The sequence below is a fragment of the Marmota monax genome, unplaced genomic scaffold, assembly GCF_021218885.2.
Source record: "Marmota monax isolate L192 unplaced genomic scaffold, Marmota_monax_Labrador192_F-V1.1 WCK01_AAM20220418_F8-fsc00027, whole genome shotgun sequence".
NCBI lineage: Eukaryota > Metazoa > Chordata > Mammalia > Rodentia > Sciuridae > Marmota > Marmota monax.
In genome coordinates, this window is record NW_026694617.1 from 15,380,056 (window position 1) to 15,401,990 (window position 21,935).

Here is a 21,935-nt window from a genome sequence, read left to right on the forward strand (position 1 = left end):
TTTCCCCTCTCCACCCCTCCTGGGGCCACCACTGAATCATGAAATGGCTTTGGTCAGGTAGCAGTGAAAGCAGCAAAGGATGGAGCCCAGCATCTGTCACACACGCAGATGCTGGAGAACAGGGTCCACTCTGCACAGCTTTGCCAGGGGACATAACCCTTGAAATAATTGGCACCTATTTCAAACAACTATTCATCTTACAGCCTTCTGATTTTATTATTCTTGAGCCATTTATTTTTAAGGAAACTATAATTGTTGCTTAGTTGAGAAGTTATGAAGTAAACTGGGAAAACACACTCCTAATTCTCTGGCCAACTCCTTTAAGGCCTATAAAATAACATAAATGGATTCTGATGTTGCTTCATTTCTGCAGAAGGGTGTTTTTATATTATGTGCTTCTATCAACACAGTAAAGTACAGATTGCACCTTAAAGCTCTCATCTAGTGCTGGAGTTTCCAAACAGAATGCCTTTAACAAGGAAATGTCTTTGGAAAAGAAAATAAAAGAATGTGATTTCTTTGGGGATAAGACAGGGGGAAGTATAATTCTTATTGTGACTTGGGCATTAAGTTGTGAGATATTAAAGTGACCATCTGGCAGGAGTCAGGAGGAAAGTCGCTGGGTCCCTGGATTACAGAGAAGATCATTCAGAGGAAACAGGGAGGCCCAAAATTCATCTACAGGACCAGTACAAATGTGGGCTCACTTCAGACAGAATTCCATTAATCAGAGCTCAATCCAGAAGCCATGGTTGGTGTTATGGATTGAATTGTGACCCCCAAAATTGATATGTTGAAATCTTAACCCCTAGTAAGTTCTTCAGAATGTGACCTTATTTGGAAACAGGGTCTTTGCAGATTTAACTAACTAAATGAAAATGAAGTTATACAAAATCATACTGGAGTAAGATAGGCCCCTAATTCAACATGACTGGTGTCCTAATATGTCGAGAGAAATCTAGACACAGACACACAGAGAGACACACACAGACATGCACACAGAGAAAATCATGTGAAGATGAAGGCAGAGATCACAGTGATGCTTCCATACACCAAGGAATGGCAAAGATACTGGCAAAATACCGCTAGGAGAGATGAATGAAACAGATTCTTCCTTACAGTCCTCAGAAAAGAAACAACCCTGCTGACACCTTGATCTTAGACTTCAAACCTCCAGAACCGTATCCTGATATATTTATGTTGTTTAAGCTACCCAATTTGTGGTACTTTGTTACGGCAGCCCTAGGAAACTAATGCAGTTGGCAGTGGGAGTTAGGTAGCAGGAAAAAAATAACTTGAAAAGGAACTGCACTTTTGATGTGACAGATTCGAGCCCTTTCTAAGCATTTGTATAGGAATCTCTGAGAGAGAAACTACTCCCTGAGGCCGAATTCTTTTATTCTAGGAAATTCATATCTATTCATTCATAGTCTACTATCAAAATAATATTAAATGGACCTCAGAAGTGTAAGACAACAAGCTTGAGAGGGTTAGGACCCTAGCACAAGTAAGGGCCAGTACACAGCCAGCATTCTGCTCAAAGGCTCTATGCAAAGTCAGACCTTAGTGACCCTGAGAATGCAGGCAGCTGATGGATGCTTACACCAATCAGGTGGAAGTTGACAGGGAACAGGTGGGTGTCATGGTCCAATCCTAGGAGGTCAGAGTCCAGGCACAAATCCATTCCCAAGGATCTGGAGTGTAAGTCATGTGTAGAACAGCGCTGTAAGTTTGCAGTAATAGAGAGGGACTCCAGGACTCCTCCCTGATGACAGAGTCTATCAGGACAAAAATCCTTCCACACCCTGCCAACTTGTGGGCTGAGACTGGGTGCGAGTGGTTAGCTCTGGCTGAGACTCAGGAGCTGAGTTAAACCACAACTGCGGGCCAGGGCACAGGAGGTGGTAGATAGCAGTGATCTTGAAAAATAGTCTGATGTCAGGGCACATCTTGTGCTGATTGTAAGTAAAAACCTCTGAGTAATCATCAGTAAATTAATAAATAATCATGAAACACAATATATATTTTATACATGTTAAAACATTTTACAAATATAGGTGCCACCAAGTTGATATCATATTTTACATTTGATTTTTGTGCTTTTTTCTCAGGAAAAAAAAGATATGGTTTTGCTGAAGTTATTGAAATTAGTTTAATTCCCAACATATCATGTACTCCCTTTGACCTTGGGATCCAACCACCACCTTCCACTGCCTCACACCAGGCCTTTTTGTTACCTGAACTGAAGGATGCCCTCCCTTGAGCCTGATGTTTATGAGTAATGTTTCCAAATAATGGCTCCACTAAGGCAATGGCCACATTAATCTGTAATTGTTTGCATCCCGGCCTCCTCTGACACACAGTGACCTGCCAGAAAGCAGAGGCCGCGACTGATCTCTGTATCCTCAGCTTAAACTACTGTGGCTTGACACTTGGTGGGTGAACTATAAATGCTGGAAAAATCAATTAATATTTGGAAGATTCAGAAGGGAAGAAGAGCAGGTGGATTCAGTGAGCCCATGCTGACGGTACTTAATGCATGTGTTCAATGACACACCAGCGCTATCCAAGGGAACATATTAGTCCTGCTAGGAAATTAATAATAATAATAATAATAATAGGATTGTTTACTCCTAGGTGCACTTCCTTCCATTCCTTGGGAAAACTGTAAGATCCCCTTCTAGGCCACCTACTCATGAGAATGGACTCCTAACATAATATAAATCAACAATTATTGACCACTTATCAGAGCCACCCACTATTAGATATGATCTTACTCAATTCTTACACGATTGTTATCACCATTTGACGGATGAGGAAACTGGGAAAGTTATCATCCCACTGACAGATCTGGAACTCAAGCCTAGCCAGTAAGAAGTCTTGATGATGTTTGGCTAAAGAATTACAGTTGGGCTAAATCCTACTTTATAACTTTGGTATTTTCCAGAAACAAACAAACAAAAAAAATCAAGTTCTACTTGATAGAAGCCCCAGAAAATTCCCTTAGAGGTTACACATTAGCCAAGAAAATGCATAAGCCATTGTTGGAAACATCTCTGCTTTTCAGTTCCCAGAGTCTGAGCAAGTCTAACCTCTGGGATCATGTGACCGACACAACATTAATGTGGGGACAGTAACTATTCAGTAGGCATTCGTGAAGCACCTGCCTCAAACCAAGAACTCTGCTGGGCATTCCTGGGTCCTTTGTTCAAGTGGAAGAGATACCCAGTGAAATCAGCATTATGATCAGAGTGGTGAGTGGTACTATAGGGTTAAGCACATAACCCTCGGGACACAATACTAAGGATGAGGTGAGAGACCCCAACTTGTACTAACATCTCAGCCCTGTTACAATGGCAACTGAATGGTCAGACCCAAGCAGAGACAATGGTCAGGTGACATGATAAATAATATTCAAAAAAAAGACTGGGTAGAATACTTGCTGGGACCCCCACCACCTACTCCAGCCTCAGATGCTGTAGAGAACTAGTAAAGACAAAAGACATTGGAGTGAGGAGTACCTTAAAATACTCTCTGTCCTTTCAGGCAAAACTGCCAGTTTGGCTAAGTTTGAAGGGAATTAACAAAGCAAGCAGAGCTCTTTCTTCTAGTCCAGTACCTACCTGCCTATAATAATGTATACCATACCTACCTACCATCCCTATAATAATATACAGCTTTGTCACACCTTGGGGGAAAATCTGTATTACCCCCATTCTTTTCACAAGTAAAACCTGATATTAAACAGCACATTGGAGTTTATAAAAAACAAAAAAATCACAAATATTACATCACTTGAGGATCACTGAGTAGAAGCCTCCCATCTTACAGACAAGGAAATTAATCCTCAGAGAAGATCATTAATGAAGTCTCATAATTGAGGGGATTTAAGGAAGTTGTGACTCAAAGATGGGTTCCACTGTATCAAACTGCCATCGTTTACAAAAAACTTAACTACAGCATTTGAATCGTAGGTTTTAAAGCACTTATTTGAATGCTGCTTGCTAGTTCACATTAATACCTGCTGTTGCTGGTCGGAAGTTACTAAGCCCTAAATATCAGGAAGGGCCAGAGCAAAGAAAAGCTTTGAAATGACACTCTATTTGATCAGGTTCTGCGGTAATTGTTAAAATCACATACACTTTCTTTGGAACCCTCTAAAGCTTCTGCAGTATTGCTGCACCTGCAGTTCCAATTTGCAATTTCCTCAGCCCTCCTTTGAAGTTATTCTTGCCAATTACCTGGTGTTAATATTAATTAAATATGATTTGCAACTTGAAATGTGGTGTTATCAATGGAACTCAGCTGTAGGAATATAAAGTAAAATTTTCAATTGAATTAAAATGTTTCCTTTCATTCACAGTATTTTACAACATTAATACTTTTGTCAAATTGATTTTTGCCTGCTGGAAGTCATTTTTCCAAAGCAATGAACATCTGAGGGGAAAAGTTGCTCTTTATGCATTCTTTTCTGTCATTGAAAATATTTTGTTTTAATCTTAAAGTGAATCCATTTCAGTGAATAGAAATTTAGTTCTTGTTTATAACCCAAGGGGGGAAAATGCTTTCTTTTAAAACCATACAAAGTTAAAAGAACATGATCAGAGGGCACTTCTCAATGGAATAATATGTCCCTTACTTTATTGCTTGACCCTCACCAAATATAAATCACTATTAATTTTTGGCAAGCGTGAGTTATTTTATATACAAAAATGAATTAATCAAATTGTTTATTACGTTGACATCTGAAACAGACTCTGCCAATCCAATGACCTCTGTGGTACCTTCCAACACTGAGATTTTGAGATTCTGAGCACGTGTCAGACAATGTGCAGAAGCTTCCAGCATTTGCAAATTAGGAAAAAATGTCACATATAGATTTGACAGATTCAGGTCTATTCTGCCCCCCATAATGTATGCGATGACGACTTGAAGGCCTGTTGGCTTCCATAAGCGGATCACAAACACGATGACTGATTAAAGGAGGTATGTCGCCACACTGTGCAAATCCACACCGAAAAGACATCAGGCTTTCACAAATCCCTTTTATCTTCAAAGATAAAGCTTTAGCTTCCTGGCCCCTTAGAATGATAGTAGCAGCATTAACATTTATTATCCTGTCTTCTTTTAAAAGTAGTATAATAAGGTAAAACAAAGAAGTGAAAGAGCCCGTCTAAAGACCCAAGGAAGTCATTTATTGAGTCACAAGCTACCAGCCCCCGAGCTGATGATGGAAAAGCATAAGAGAATATCATCCACCCTTTTATTACAATATCAATGAAACATCACATGCAATAATTAAAACAAGACAAAGAGAAGACAATGGTCCTAGAACTGAGGGTGTGTAACATGGGTAATGTGTAAGACAGCCTGCAGCAACTAAACTATTCCCTTCCCTCAAGCCAAAAGAGGGAAAGAAAAATAAATCAAGACAGAAGGGATTCTCTGGATGTTCAGACCTTTCCAGATGTCATGGAAAATTACACACAAACCAAGGCCAGTTGAAGAGCAAGTACCCGTTCATATCAGCAGCACCCACAGCAATCCCACTGGGAGGGAGCTCTTCACTACCTTGAGGCCTGGGAAGCCAGACCCTGGGATCCCCACCACCTACTCCAGGAGAAGTAGTAGAATTCCATAACACTCCAAAGGAACTTCCACACTGGTTTCTCCATTAACCAAATTCTGTCTTCTCAGCGTCACCCTGCTGTCTTCCAGGACTGCCTCTTCTGTCCCTGGAAGCTCTCTCCCTGATTGCTTCACGATTATCGTGTTATGAGTTGAACTGTCTCCCCAAAAAGACATGTTGAAATCCTGACCTCAGTGCCTCAGAATGTATTTGGAAACAGGATTGCAAAGGTTAAAATGAGATGATAGAGGAGAAAGGAGGATCCTTCATTCATCCTGCACCCTTGTAAGAAGAGAAGACGTGGGGACAGACACAAGAAAGTAGATGATGACCATGTGATGACACCAGAAGCCTCTAGGGCAAGGAAGGATTCTCCTCTACAGTTTCAGAGGTAGCATGGTCTGCTGATACCTTGATTTCTTATTTCTAGCCTCCAGAACTGAAAGTTAAAAATCTACTGTTGTTTGAAGCCACCCAAAGTGTGCTACTTTGCTCTGGTAGCCTTAGGAATGAAAAACACCTCTCAAGAACACTACTTGGTTCTCTGTAATGATACAACATACTTTCAGCTATGCCCTCTGGCAAAAGTTCCTGTTCTCTTATGAAAGATTGCACAAAGTCCTTGAATTTTTCCTAAGGAACTCTTTCTACCACCTCCTGCAGTGGAAACCTTCCTAGGCAAAGAGACCCCTTGATGAACACAAAACCACCAAGAGAGGAGAACACTCTGCCCTATTTTTAGCTTCCCATTGCTGCATGTAGACCCTTACCCCACCCCTTATACCAGAGCTATGGCCCAGAATCCACCCTCAACCCTGTTTGCTTCTCCCTCTACATATTCTACCTCAGCGACCATGGCTCCCTCCCTTTCAATTCTGGGGAAACAAGCTTCAGAACTACATCTCAGCTCCTGCTTAGTTTCAGATCAGTGTTCCTTGCTGCCCTTCTCCACAAATATGTATATTGGTACCCAAAGCTTAGTATGTTCATAACCAAACTCATGCTTCCCAGACCTAACCAACTTCTACTTTATTCTTTCCTGTGGATGGCACTAGTTTTCTCCTACTCACTCAGATATGGAATTCTAAAGTCACCTTTAGTTTCTTTTTTTTTTTTGGCCTCAGCTCTAAGTAATTTCCATAGACTCCACCTCAGATGTGTCTGTTGCCTGTCTCCTCTTCTGTTTATCAGGCCAACACTGATATTGCATTGGTTCCTTAACTGGTCTCTCCATCTTCCACTTAAGTACACATGCTGATAGACTCCCTCAGACTTTAGCAGTTTCCTCATTGTCTATAAAATTAAGAATGAAATAAACAACCTATGATCCAAAACACCTTATGATTGAATAACTATGTGTCAATGTCAGGGGTACCAATTTTATATCCTATACCTCACCATACAAACTATGCTCCAGTCAAATTGTGCAATTTGTTGATCCCAAATATTTTTTGGCTTCTCCAGTAAAATCTTTTCGCCAAAAATGCCTTGGGCTGAGACTAAAACAGCTGGGATATCAAGGAGCTATTTGTCTTTATTTTATCAAGTATCTCCTATCACTCTCTCCTTCAGAAAGATATCATCTAGAGAGAGGCCATCACTGACATGCTCACAGCCACCATTTACTCATAAACTTCCTTTCCCCAGATTCACAAGAAAAACTTCCCTCGGTCTCAAATTTTGTTAAAATAAAAAACATTCTAATTAAACTGTACAAGCAATTTACTACTAAAATGATTTTAATTTTACTATCATCCTATTATGACATGTCTGAATAAATCAGATATAAGACATAGTATGCCTCAATTTAGACTGAAATTTCATAGCAGTTGATGTTGCTAAAGAGGATTTCAGAATCAAGTAGGGGAACTTTTATTTATAAGAATTGGGAAAATACATAATTTTATTAATAGACAGACACTCCAAAAGTGAATTTATACATTTCCTTCTTAGTCAAGATAGTAAGATTTTTTAAAAACACACTACTAACATCATGACAGAGATGTCATCAATGTTGTAGTTAAGAGCAGCAAATGTTACAGAACTAATGAATTTTCATTAGAATCATCAGATAATTACAGAATGGGTTAAGTTGCTACCATTTGCCATTCCCATTAATATCATTGTCATGTAAAAGGTTTAATTTTCAGCTATTTTTGTTCTAGATAAAATCTTTGTCATTAAAATGAGGGATGATTTTGATATTTAATATATTCTATGGCATACTCTAGTGTGGTACTAATTCGGCCTTTTCAGTATTCTGCATATTAATTGACAACCCATCCCTCCTCCATTCCCCAGATAAGTGAGAACTGAAATAGAATGGACAGCCAATCAAGTCAAAGAAAACTGAAAGGATCAACATAGAAAAAAATGTGTTGCTCTAATCAGAAGCATACACAAGGCACTAAAATTATTTTCTCCCATACTAATGACTAAGATAGAAACAGCAATAATGAATGGTACCATCTGAAACCGTTTATGTGACAGTATTACCAGAGTATAGCAATGCTCCTGAAAAAGTAAAAACTAAATATTTCTTATTTTAGTCAAAAGAATAAAATTGTACTGCCACTTAACTTTTGGAACAATGAATTTTATCAGATTCCACAACAATTGGCAAATTATGTCCTGTATTGAATTTTTCATAGTAATCTGTTTCAGGCACACAAAATGTTTCCTGGCATTGAGGAATGCCCAGGATCACTGCAGAAAACTTATTTCAATACATACTCTATTAGTTTCCATCTCGTGTTGAATTATCACTCTGGTAAGAATTGACATCAGCTGCTTAAATAATACATTAACCCTGCTTCCAGCAGCTATTGTTTTCATCTGAGTAGGCATTTCCTCTAAGGATAACTTGGGCTTTTTACCCAAGAAGATAATATAAAGTTCAATCGAATGTTTTGAATCATTTTTATGGCAATAGTGATATAATTTAAAATTCCAAAGAGCAAAGATTATGGCATCATGGACACTTACAGCAGGTGTGAACGGTTGTCCAATTAAATAAATTAACCTAATCTGTCCAACAAGACCAGACCTTTCTACAGTTTCTGCAACAGCACAGCCATTGAACAAATGTGAAATATACCAAATCCTGTGCATAATAAATTTCCAATTTATACTTCTTCTCAGTTGACAATGTAAGGCATCTTATACAGAAGAACAGACCTGAACATCTACAAATTTTTCAAATGAAAATCTTATTTTTAATAAATTTAGACTGTTTGTCCTTGGTAATTATTGTTAACTCTGAATCAAGCCCATGATCTTTTCCTTTCTCCAAGAAAGAATTTCTTCCTTTAAGTTCATAATTATTGAAAAACAGCCAAGGGAAACTGTAATCTTTCCATGAGATGTTGCTATTACCTACATAAAAAAATGCATTCATTCACAATAATAGTATTTAAGTAACAATAATATGTGTCCTTTTTACCACAAAGATACATTATAGACTAATCAGCATTCAGATTTATGAGCCAAGTTGTTGTTTTGTTCTGTTTTGTAATGGATTTACAACCTCATGGGTAAACACACACATTGGTGAAAGGTCTCCAGAGATTTGAATAAGCACTTTGAAGAAAGTCCAGGACAAAGCTTCTCAGCACTATGTTTCAACCAAGTTTTCACATTTTGCCTTTCACCCCAATGTAAGCTTCCAAGTTTTAGGTAAGAATAAAAAAAAAGTCAAATATGACAATAAGAGTATCTCTTAAATACAGTGTTGGGGGTTACTTTGGTATTGCTTTATGATGACTACTAGTTTTAATCCCTCTGGTGCTGGATGTTAAATTCCATTGTTGTTTTTTTTTAATTTAATGACTTGCTAATGTAAACTTCCATCTAGAACAATCAAATAGTATGTCATTTATTCAAATTTGCAGTGTCTCTACTGTGCCAGCAAACTCCCTCATCAAAACAGACACTTAAAAAAAAAAAAAAAGTTCACCTGAGTCAGGAGCTCTATTTCCTAAATTAGCACCAAAGTGTCACCTTGAATGACCTGTGAACAAATAAAATCATTTATAATACATCCAGCTTTCCTCTACAGTGGACAGCTGAGACCACACATCTGTAGGAGCTCTAATTATTTCATATACTTGGAGTTGTTCAGACTTCAACAACCTGTCACCTCCAAATACAATCATATGATAAATATATGCTCACCAATCTCCCTTGAGATCTGGGTGAAGGCCTCCACACCACTCTCTCCATAGTTCCCCTCAGAAGCCAGTGTCGACACATAATTCCATCCCAGAGCTGTCACAATGTCCACCATGGCTTGAGCTTGGTAGGAGTCAGGCGGGACCACCCGAGAGAAGAAGTCATACCTGGTGTTATCACTTAGCTCTGGGGCTGTGGATGCATAGCTAATTTGAGGTATCTGTAAAACAAATGACAGTTAATTTCAACCCATGAGGAATCTTGTAGAGTGATGGACTGTCCCAGGAGACCAAACGGTCAAAGCTATAACAAAAACCTAGACATATTAGCTCAAAGCCAAAATAAGGTTTCAGAATACCAATTTAATTATAAAATATTTTCTAATGATCCATGTTTGCTTTCTTTCAATGCACATACTTATAAACAGTGAGAAAGAATTTAGTCTTGCTTCAGTTTCCATTGTTTCATAAGCCAAAGGAAAACGTTTGTGCTTTTTTATTCTGTACATGATTGTTCTAGCATAAAAATGAGAAAGAAATGAAGGCATAGTACATATATACATCAGAAAAGGTCACCTCTGAAATTATCTTTGGCTTTAGGACACAAAGGCTATTAAAAAAATGACAAACAGGAAATTAAATATAAGATATTTTTGACACTTGATGATTTTTAAGTCTTAATATTGAATTTCAGTAAATAATTTTAAGTATATAGTTTTGAAAGCCTATTCATCACTTATTGGTGTAATCATGAATACCTTATAAAGGTTTGGGAATAACCAACCATGTATCCTCTAATAAAAACATCTTTCTAGTTCCCCCTAAAAGTCACAAGGAAAAGAAATCCAGACCATAACTTCTTTTTTTTTAAAATTTTTTATTGTTGGTTGTTCAAAACATTACCATAACTTCTTTTAACATATTATTTTCTGACATGAACAGGGCAAATTTTTAAAAGATTTTTCAAAAATAAGAATTCTATGTCATTTCTCAATAATTTTGGAGAGTGAGCTGTACAGCTAGGTGTCTTATCACTCTTTGGCTGGTATTCTGGGATGTGGGTGAAAGTTCAGAAGTCAAGCATGTCCTAACTTAGGTGGCTTGTTTGAAGATGAAGGCATGACTTAATACATAAAACAACTTTATTCTCCATCAGATATTGTAGCTAATGTCAGTGCTCAAAGACAATGTCAAAGAGGTTGTGGGTCTGTCTTCCCATGCCAATCTATACATCCTGGGATCCACTGGTTACCCACCACCCTCTAGCTTGATGACTTCCAATCCACATGGAGGTTTTGACTCCTCTCTTGACATCTTCGAAAAGCACTGAACACATGAACAGCCTTTCTAAGTCTAGATTAAGTAATCCTATTTCATATTGGTGGCCAGTGAAGTAACTCTGAACTTCCCAAGATATAAATAAATTTTTAAGTTGTCTGTTTTGATGAAGGAGTTTGTTTGCTGCACCTCACCCTGGTACAGAAGCAGAACCAGGTGCCTGGAGCTCACCAGGGTGCTGCAGGATTCTGTTTTAACGGGTATCAACCTATTTTCTCATACTAACTATAACAATGGCCACTCAGCCTATTTAACCCTAAATTCTTCCTGGTTTTGTCCTCTTGGTGAGAGCATATAAACTCACCATGACTGTGGGATCATGTAAAATATCTGACCTCCCTCTTCCTGCCATTTGCTTTCTCTGGCCTTGATGGACAGGTGGTTGACTTCACTAGGCTTTGTGCCTTTGAAATACATGACTACTCATAAAGGCATGCCTCTAGGTCTCCAACCACACACCAAACTTTTGTGGCTTTTCTTGATTCCTTCTAGAGAACCTGAGGAAGAAATCATGAATGACTTGGTGTCATCTGTCCCTTACTGGAAACATTTTTCCAAAGATCAAAACCATGTGTGTTTCTATGTTCTAATGAAAGAGATTCAGCAGTCTGACCTTCACATTGGGAAGCACAGTGAGTCTGCGTGTGTGTGTGCATGCATATTCACACACACACACACACACACACACACACACACACACGTTGGGAACAGTATTCTATACCATCTTCCTTAGCACTGTACCATTTCCTTGTCCTATTTGGAGACATAATCCTCCCACCTCTCCATCTACTCAATCCAGCAGTAAAATGCCTTATACAATCCCCACCCTGTCTATAATAATGAGCCACCCCTTTCTAAAAATGAGCACAAAGTGTGAAAATTGAGTGTTTGAAACCAAAACTAATTATCTCAAATTACTACCTTCAGTCAGTCACTTCCAGGGCTGTTTAATTAGCAGTCAGCATCATGTTTAGGATTAATTAAACAGGTGTAAAGAGTATATAAAACAAAAGTGTAGATAGAAGATGGTTGCTTTATTAATTCAGTAATGGACTTTCTCCCCAAAGTCTTGAAAAGTTTTCTCTTTACAGATCAATGTGTGAAAAAGTAATGTGCAAGTATGTGTTTGTATTTTCACTTAGTTTTTGCTGTTACAGTTTATTATAATATACATCATGGTATACGGTTAGTATTTAAGACAACTTTTCCAGTTATCATGTGGTCACATCTCATTTTTACTTTATTGCAGTAGACCACTAAGCATTGGCTCATTAAGCATTTTAATTTCGGTGCCAGCATCCCCAATATTTTCACTATCCTCAAGTTAAACCCCTACTGGCAACTGAAGTGAGAATTTATTAAAGTCATGGAATGCTTCTTTTTCTTTTCTCTACATCCAGTCCATCCTAACTACCCTCCAACCCTGGAGGATTCATCTACCAGAAGCAGCAATAATAAAAAGGTGGTGGGTGTAGGAGAGAGGTGGAAAGGGAAATGAGGTTTTAAAAAAAAAGTGGGGGGAAAGAAACAAGAAAAGAAGGTATTAGGGAAAGCAGATTTCAACTTTTCTCCTATCCTTTTAAAGTAAAATCCTTTATAAGCCTCTGTGAATCCCCACTTGCCAATTTTAAGAATAAAATGCAAACTGATCTCCAGTCTGCTTGGATTGATCGGCACACTGTGCCATCCTCTCTCCCTGCCTGGTGTCTTCTCTCCATACTCTGACCGCACCAGTAACCTTACCTACACTGTTCCAGATACAGGGAGACTCCACTCTCTACCTGGTGATCTTCTGCATACCTCCCTGGGAAGCCTCCCCCAGCTCTATCAGGTAGAATTGTCTTTTGCTATTCCTGCCCTCTGATATTAGAATCTTTACTGTCTGCTTATGGCCCTCTGTTAACTTATTTCGTATCCCCAATATCTGACAGCAAGTGCTCAATGGATGTTTGGAGGCAATTCGCCAATTAAACCATGGCAGGAAATATGATCCTGTTGCCTTCCCTGCATTCCATTAAAATATGGGTCATGGTCTTCTCCACTGGCCCCTCCACCCTGCTGCATGTCTTCGGGGGGTTGCTCCTTAACTACTGTACCACCAAGCTTTCTTGCTTCTGGCTTGCAGTTGAGTTTGGCCAATGGGAAACACCAACAGAACATGGCAGGGAAATAGAAGACAGAAGTTAGAAATGATTTCTCCAGCTTCCTCCCCCACTGGTGCGGTGTTTCTCTGTCTGAGCCTTCACCATGGTTAAAGCTCTTGCCAGGCTCTAGTGACCACCCTCTACCCTTGCACTGTTGCTGATTCCTGAGTACTTCAGCTTCCTGTGGTGGCTACTTTAACTGCACCCACACCTTATAAAATCCTTTTGTTAGCCTCTTTTCCATGATGCCTGAAGGTGCCAGCAGCCTGACCAATGCACCCCCCTATAACAGACCTTTGTGTCCTGCCCCAGCCAGCCCTACCCTAACCTCTTAGTCCTCCTCCATCCACTTTCCCTTCCAGCATTGTCTACCACTGTCCTTGCATGACTTTTCTTTTTTCTTCTCTTTCAGTTCCCAAAGACATCAAATTGCCTATTTGAAAACAACTGTCATTTTGCTTTTCTTTGATTCTCATTTTCTTTGTTCTGAGGTTTCATAAGAATACGATGTGTGCTTAAAATGAGGCCATATTTCCAATATCCAAATAAAGCATATTTGAGGCAATTAATTACAGAACTCAGGACACTCATCATGCCCTCCCTAAAATAATGCTTTTGCTTCCATTTTTCTGATAGTTATTTTTCCCATTACATTCTCACTTTTGTCCACAGAAGAAGAGGTTTCTGCCCCCAGCCCTATCCTTCTTGGGTTATTCCAGAACAAAATTTTCTAGCTAGCTTTCCCTACTTATTCTTCCTAACAGGGAGAAGAAACTAAACCCTAAACCAGAAGCCAGAGTTCTACATATATTAAGTGAGAGTATATACAAGCTTTCCCTTTATTCTCTGACCTGCCTACACACATCCCAGACTTCTTTTCCTTACATAGCCAGGACCCCTCTTCTTGAAGTAGAAGCCCACTATCCTTTGCTCCATGTTCCTGTAGCAACAAAGAACATGAGAGAGGACTGAATCCCAGGCTGCTGGTTGAATAAGAGGACTTCAAGTATTCTAGGCAGGCAGAAGAGGGTCCCAAGGTTGAGATGTGGTATAGCAGGAGGAGGTACTATTTTGTCCTCAGGTCCAAGCTGAATTCCCTCCAATCCAGTTCTTCACAGACAGCTGTGTATCTAGGGAGCTATTTGGTGCTTGCCTAGCTGTTATGAAGCTAATTACTGGATCTACACTTAACTAGCTATTCTGTGAATCTTGGACTTATAAACTCTAAGAAGGGATTCAAAAATTGGACTTAGAGATCAAGTTAAAGTTCTATTTCAAAAGAAATTTATCTATGCATATATGTATATACATATGCATACACATATAATTATACACATATAATTTTTTAATAGAAGTTAGCAGAGACTCTTATCCTCTGATGACTGTTCTCCACTTCTAGATAGAAGCTCTCACTTTTACCTAGGCGTTTGGCCACTCACCACTAGGCTACATTTCTCAGCACTTCCTTGCAGTGGTGAGCATAACTTCTAAAGGGTCCTTGAAGAAAGCATATGCCTTTCTCATGTGCCTCCCTCTTTCTTGATGACTAGAATTTGGACATAATGTCTACATTCCAGGAGCCATCTTTGCCAAGATGGAGTAGACAGCCACACTCTAGTCAAAGCCTTTGTGATAGCCAGGTTCCTACAACCACCTGATTGCCCATTTCCCATATTATTTATTAATCAAAGATCTACTTAGCTGCTAAAGCTTCTTATTAGTGAATCTGTGTTTGCTAAACCGAGGTGACAGAATTCCAACGTAAATCAACCAAGGGCCATTTCAGTTGTACAGACTCATCACAGGGAGCAGACCAATTGCCAGAAAGCTCTCTGGAATTCTAAAACTGGACATGAAAACTTCAGAACGACTTTGGCAAACACGTTGAAAGCCTGTGAATATCAATTTATCCTTGAAGAAGAATTAAAATTATATTCGAATCAAAGGTCAAAGTCATAGATTAATTAATGATTTGTGCCTTCTTGCTTATCTTTATCTGTAGACTGATTATTCTAGACAGGGAAAAGTACTAACATCTCCCTCAAACTGATTGTGTCTCTCCATATTGCCTTCCCTGAGTCTAACTGTACATAACCGAGGGGTGAGACTAGGGGTTATTAAGACTCAAAGGGGCTCCTTTGTGGTCCAAGAAGGTTACAATTCTGCTTAAGCTGCTTTTTTAAAAAAGGTTTCCCACTGTTTGCATATCAAAATATTGTGGTTCGCCTTGCCTGCTCAGAATGGCATGAGTTCTACAACTGTTCTCAACAATTTCTGATTTGCCAGAGATCCCAAGAAATCTAAGACACCCCTGACAAGCCTAGCAATAAGCCACCTGAAGCACAGCCCTTGGAATTGTAGTAAATTTGTCTTCTCACAAGAAACTTGCACATTTGAATACAGGTTTTCAGACAGAAGACCTGAGTCACATACATCTTCATGATCAGTTCCTACCAAAAAATGACTTTTGTTCTTTTTCTCTATAAACAACCTTGTTCATTCATTATTGAACTTGGTGGGGCAGATTGGCCAGGTGGGTTCTTTGTGCTGCCCATTGGTTTTCTCCAAGGAAAGATCAGCGTGAAACTATGCTCCTCCTTCCAGAGGCAGTCCTTGCCTGAGCCCTTCTCCAGTGATGATGGCCTTAGCAACAGCATCCATCACAATTGCATCCTGCCATCCAGGCTTGGGATGGATTTGTTATGGCTACAAAACACAGGACCAGAAAAGCATAATGATTATAGCCATTAACTTTGTCTCTTCAGACTTCACTGCTCTGTAGTATTAGAACTACTAGTTGCTTGTAGCAAAATATGAGAACATAAAAAAGAAATTAGATAAAAATGAGGACACAGGCTAGAAGTTAATACCCAGCACTGGCCCTTCTCTGCCAACATTGCCTACAGCTTTCAGGCTCTTCCCAACTTCATGAAAACAGAATAAAGAGAGGAAAAAGGAGACCAAAATATAGAGCTTAAGAGATAAATAATAAAGAAGAATATGCCTGCCCAACCTTTAAATCCTAACACATGAAGAAGTGTGATTCCCTTTCCTGCTCTAAACAACCCTGCCACACAGTGGAAAATTATTCAGCTTCCCATTGTACAAATTCATGCTAAATGTGACATATCCATCCCTGCTTTTCTCCTCAGTTGAGTCAGTTGACTCAGAAGAAGATTTGAGCCTTTGTTTTTTGGTTTTTGTTCTCTTGGTACTAAGGATTGAACCCAGGGGTGCTTAACCACTGAGTCACATCTCCAGCCCTTTTCATTTTTTATTTTGAGACAGGGTCTTCTTGCTAAGTTGCTTAGGACCCCACTAAGTTGCTGAGGCTGGCTTTGAACTTGTGATCCTCCTGCCTCGGCCTCTCAAGTCACTGGGATTACAGGCGTGAGCCACTGTGCCCAGCTAAGCCTTTGGTTTTTGATGCATGATGGATCTTAGGAGGGGATGACTACTGAAAAGGGAAACTGTGGAAGTTAAGAACAGCGAGAGAGATCTAGTCATTGTACTCTCTCAGACCCAGCAAAGCTTTATATACACACTCACACCGAACAGGCCTATGTTAGTTAACACAGCCAAGTATAACATGGTGTTAGCAGGTTTAAGGGCACCAGTTTGTTTCCATTATGAACCTGGATACAGACTATACCCCTCACCAGAACTTTAACCTCTTAAAATATGTACAGCATCACCAAGAAAGTCAACCAGAGAGGGCATAGACAAGTCCAATCCAGCCTCAATGAATAAATAATTCAAAGATGGTTTGCTATTGATGGTGAACCTGAAATGTTAGCAATGAACATGAAGATCAAGTCATAGGAGGCATGCTTTCTTTAAAACAGAGTGCATTCTTGCTTCTATGTGTGCCTGAAAATGTAAATATATATTACACATTCAATGGCATTTGTTGGTTTCTGATAATCCACTTAGATGGTCTGTTGAAATAGAGTCCTTACCTCTTTTTCTAGGGTACTGTCTGAGAGAAGTGAGGGAAATAAACTGTGCACTAGAATTAGAGTAACACGAGTCTAAATAAAGGCACTACTATTTTCAAGGCAGGGGCAGTGGAAAGCCACAGTCCATTAGGAGTGGGAGTACAGCAGGTGCTGCACGTGAGCCCTAAGGGTGGGAGGAAGCAGTTGGAGAGAACAGGAGTCTTGAACACAGGAGCCATGGTGACAGAAGCAGCAATCTTCCTGAAGGGACACAGCACGACCCACCAGGAAATTACATCCTGACCTCCCCACTTAAACCTCCTACCAGTCTTCAACAGAACCCGATGGAAGCCCAGGGGCAAGAGACAGTGAGCTGAAGGAAAGAGAGAATGAGGATATGGCAAGCAGGAGCCACTGGCCCAGGTACTGCTGGACGTCAGTCATTGTACACTTTAAATAAATGTATGAAGGCTGTGCAAATTTGTGGTTGTTAGGCTACATTGCTTTTTTATAACTTGATGCTTCCAAACACTTTTGGCAGAGAAGCTACACTAAGACATTTTAGTTTGGTTTTGAAAATCCCAAAATGAAACCAATGACATTGGAATTTCTTTTGGAAAATAAAATAGTGCCCTTTTTTTAAGTGTAATGATTTTAATCAAATTGGTATTGTCATTTGACAGCTAACCTGTTTACTTAATATGAAAGATGAGCAATCCATGAACGTATTTACATATAAACAACCACAATTATACCCTATAAGATTAATAAACCTTTTTTTTTTTTTTTACATCTGCTAATTACATTTTACAATGAGAAGCCACAACTGCTCCTAAGGGAAAGAGTTGCTATGATCTATCAAGCCACTATTAGTTTGAGTTTTAAGTCTACTACTCCATGTGTATATTCACCAAAAGTTTGAATAGCAAGTTAGATTAAAATCTTCACTTTTGAAAAGGACTTTACTATTCCAATTAATTTTAGAGCTTCTCTAGTTTAAAGCTTCTCCTGATCTTCAATTTTCCTTTAAAAAGAAATGAACACTGTGAGGTTTTTTTCCCCCTAATTTCTCTCCATTTCACTACTCTGTGATTTCTAGAAAATTATAACCATTGCATATGTAATATTACACACAATTTAAAAGGTTAATTCAATACACGCCCTTTTTCTGATCAGTGATTAAATTAAATTCAATGTCTTTTGAATGGTGACTTCAAATGTTTTAATAATTTATTCAACAAATTTGCTCACACTAGGTGCCAGCCACTGTGACAGGCCCTAGAAATAGGACAGTAAACAACACATGGTCCTCCCACCCCTACAGAGCCTGTGGTGAAATGGGAAAGACAGGTATTACATAAACAATGAGCCAAATAGACACTTAGCAGCATCTGTAATAAGTGCTATAAAAGTAGCGCACAGACTGCCAAGAGTTCGGGGTCACTCACCTGATCTGGGGGACGAGGCAGGCTTTCTGGATGAAGTGACATTAAGCTGACACATGAAAAATGAGGGGGGAAAAGAAAGGCACTCTAAACACCAGCCATAGATGACTTCTCACTTCAGACTTCTTTCATATATATAAACCACCCAGTTTGCAGAAGCGGAGAGGAGAGGCTGATGGCTGACAGGCACTTAATTTTAGAAAACTTGCCCCAGGCCAAATAATATTAAACCAAAGACCACCATGCTTCTTACAAATTTATTTTCTTTCTTTTAGGTTTATTTTATTTTTGACTGACATATAATAATGATACATATATGGGGTACGGCATGATGTTTTAGTACATGTGTAATGCATTTAGTACATTGTGTAAGGTTCCAATCTGAGTAATTAGCCTATCTATCACCTTGAACATGTATCATTTCTTTGCAGTGAGAGCATTTAAAATCTTCTCTTTTAGGTATTTGAAAATATACATCATTATTAACTATAATCACCCTGAAATATATATTTTCAAGTAGCATGCACTTCATTTGGGGTTTATACCAAAACTATAAAGAAAATAAGTATAAAATTATCACTAGGAACCAACTTGGATTTATGTAGATCTCTTGAGTTTTGAGGCTTGTATGGGTGAGAAATCAAGGAACAAATGGATAGAGAGATGGAATGTGAACAGAAGAAAGAATAGAGCAGAAACTAAGCCCATAAGTGAGAAACAACTTTAAGAGGAGAACACAGAGGGAAAATGTACATTTATGTTACTTAAAAGCTCTAATATTGAATTCCTTGGAAAGTAAAAAGAATTGGAAGGAAATGCTCTCTTCTTTTTGCTCAAAGGAAGACTTTGCGACAGGATTTCAAAATGCATGAGAATCAGGTTAGAACCAATCCTAGAAGATAATCTGCCATTCTTTTTTCTTTTTTTTTAAACAGGATAATACACATTTTCTCAGAAAAAGGAAAGAGAAATAAATGAATCTGTTCTCCTCTGAACACTTTGTTCAGAGAGGCAAAGAAAAGATCATTCCCTGGTTTCATTATTTCTAACTATTACTGCCAGGATTCTAGTGCATCCCAGAGTAAGAGACACTTCTTCAATAACTTCTTGACAAATTTGAAGAGTAGTTTGGAATTTCAAAATGAAATCTGTTTATGAATATTATTTTAAACCAAAGGTAGAGAATTTTTTTGTATGAGTTGCTTAGGGCAGAGAAAATTTTCTATAAAGTGGTTTTTGTACATGAGTCCCCCAAAATGATCAATTATAATTTGTTATAATAGAAAAACCAAAGTGATGTTGTGGCACTTTCTTAGCATCATTTGCTAAATCACTTAAAAATTTAACTCTTCCACCCACTCATTCCCATCACTGCTGACTTCAAACCATCACCTAGCATTTAATTTTCCTCTTCTGCTGATTTCCTTGCTGTGCAATCACTGCTGTGATTCAATTTTCCCCCCAAGCATGTCAGCACTAGAACATTTAAACATAAAAAGTTAGTCATTATAACCAACAAATAGGAGTCAATAAGCCTTAATCTGGCAAATATTCCATTTAGACTGGCATTATTGACGCTCAATAATACATGATTTGAATCCTGAAAATAAGGAAGAATGTTGATAAGGACATTTGTCTATGCAAATAAGTTTCCTGATTGACAATTTCTTGGATTTTCAGTGATTATTCACATTCACTGATATCCTGGTCTTCAAGTCATTATTTATCTTCCAGCTGGTATTCAGGTACTGTTCTTAACACCTTAATACCACTGGAAATTTTCATTTGCTTTATGTTACCCATGTTGGCCAAACTCTGTAATTAGAAGGAGGTCCATATGAGGTTGAAGGTCTTAATTAGAGCTCTACTTACACAGGGAAAACCTTCTCTATCTCCAAAGAATGAATAGTTGATTTAATAAAGGCCATCATGGAATGATGGGATAAGTAGATCAAAGAGTGGAAGATTCAGATTCCATTATTCTATGATGTACTGGAGAATGCTCCAAGGACATGTTCCTCTGACAAACATCAATAGTATCTAAAGGGCAGCATATTAAGTGTCCCCAAAATGAACTGATTCATCCTTTATGCACATCTACAATCTCTTTTTGAGAAGAATGTCTCACTCTTCTTCATAACCCACTTTTATGTATCACATTCCATCTGTATACCTAATCCATGAAATTGTGTATATGTACGTGTGGATACACATGCACACACAGACAGACACACATGCTGGTTTCACCAACATTTATTTAATATGTTTTATTGGCCAAGAATTGTGCTGAGTCTGCTACATCGATGTTCATAGCAGCACAGTTCACAATAGCAAGACTGTGGAACCAACCTAGATGCCCTTCAATAGACGAATGGATAAAAAAAATGTGGCATTTATACACAATGGAGTATTACTCTGCATTAAAAAATGACAAAATCATAGAATTTACAGGGAAATGGATGGCATTAGAGCAGATTATGCTAAGTGAAGCTAGCCAATCCCTAAAAAACAAATGCCAAATGTCTTCTTTGATATAAGGAAAGTAACTAAGAACAGAGTAGGGACGAAGAACAGGAGAAGAAGATTAACATTTAACAGGGATGAGAGGTGGGAGGGAAAGGGAGAGAGAAGGTAAATTGCACGGTAATAGAAGGAGACCCTCAGGGTTATACAGTGGAGGGGGTAGAGAGAGAGGAGGGGAGGGGAGGGGAGAGGTGGGGAGGGGGGAGGGTGGATGATGGGAAAGGCAGCGGAGCACAACAGACACTAGTATGGCAATTTGTAAATCAATGGATGTGTAACTGATGTGAATCTGCAATCTGTGTATGGGGTGAAGGTGGGAGTTCATAACCCGCTAGAATCAAAGTGTGGAATATGATATGTCAAGAAATTTGTAATGTTTTGAACAACCCACAATAAAAAATTAAAAAAAAAAAAAAATAAAATAAATGTAAATAAAAACTTAAAAAAAAAAAAAAAAAAAAAAAGAATTGTGCTGAGTGTTCTATCTTCATTTTATAGAGAAGAAAACTGAGATCTGGAAAAGTAATTTTTCTAAGAGTAAATAATATGCAATTGGCAAAGTGGCATTGAAACCTAGGCCTTCTGACTCTAGATTCAGCTCTTGAACAGCTTATCCTCCGATATCTCCACTCCATTTAAAAAAAAAAAATACTTATTTTTTAGTTGTAGTTGAACACAATACCTTTATTTTATTTATTTACTATTTATTTTTAAATTTTTTATATGGTGCTGAGGATCAAACCTAGGGC

General features: G+C 38.6%; 1 protein-coding gene across 3 annotated transcripts in view; it reads right to left on the reverse strand.

Moving 5' to 3' along the window:
- The window catches only part of Grm8 (glutamate metabotropic receptor 8), a 764,371-nt gene that overhangs the window by 598,523 nt on the left and 143,913 nt on the right, over nucleotides 1-21,935 (reverse strand). For all 3 annotated transcript variants that reach the window (XM_058572136.1, XM_058572135.1, XM_058572137.1), the window contains exon 3: nucleotides 9,803-10,019. In XM_058572136.1, the coding sequence (XP_058428119.1) occupies nucleotides 9,803-10,019 (217 nt within the window). The remainder of the gene's footprint in view (nucleotides 1-9,802; nucleotides 10,020-21,935) is intronic.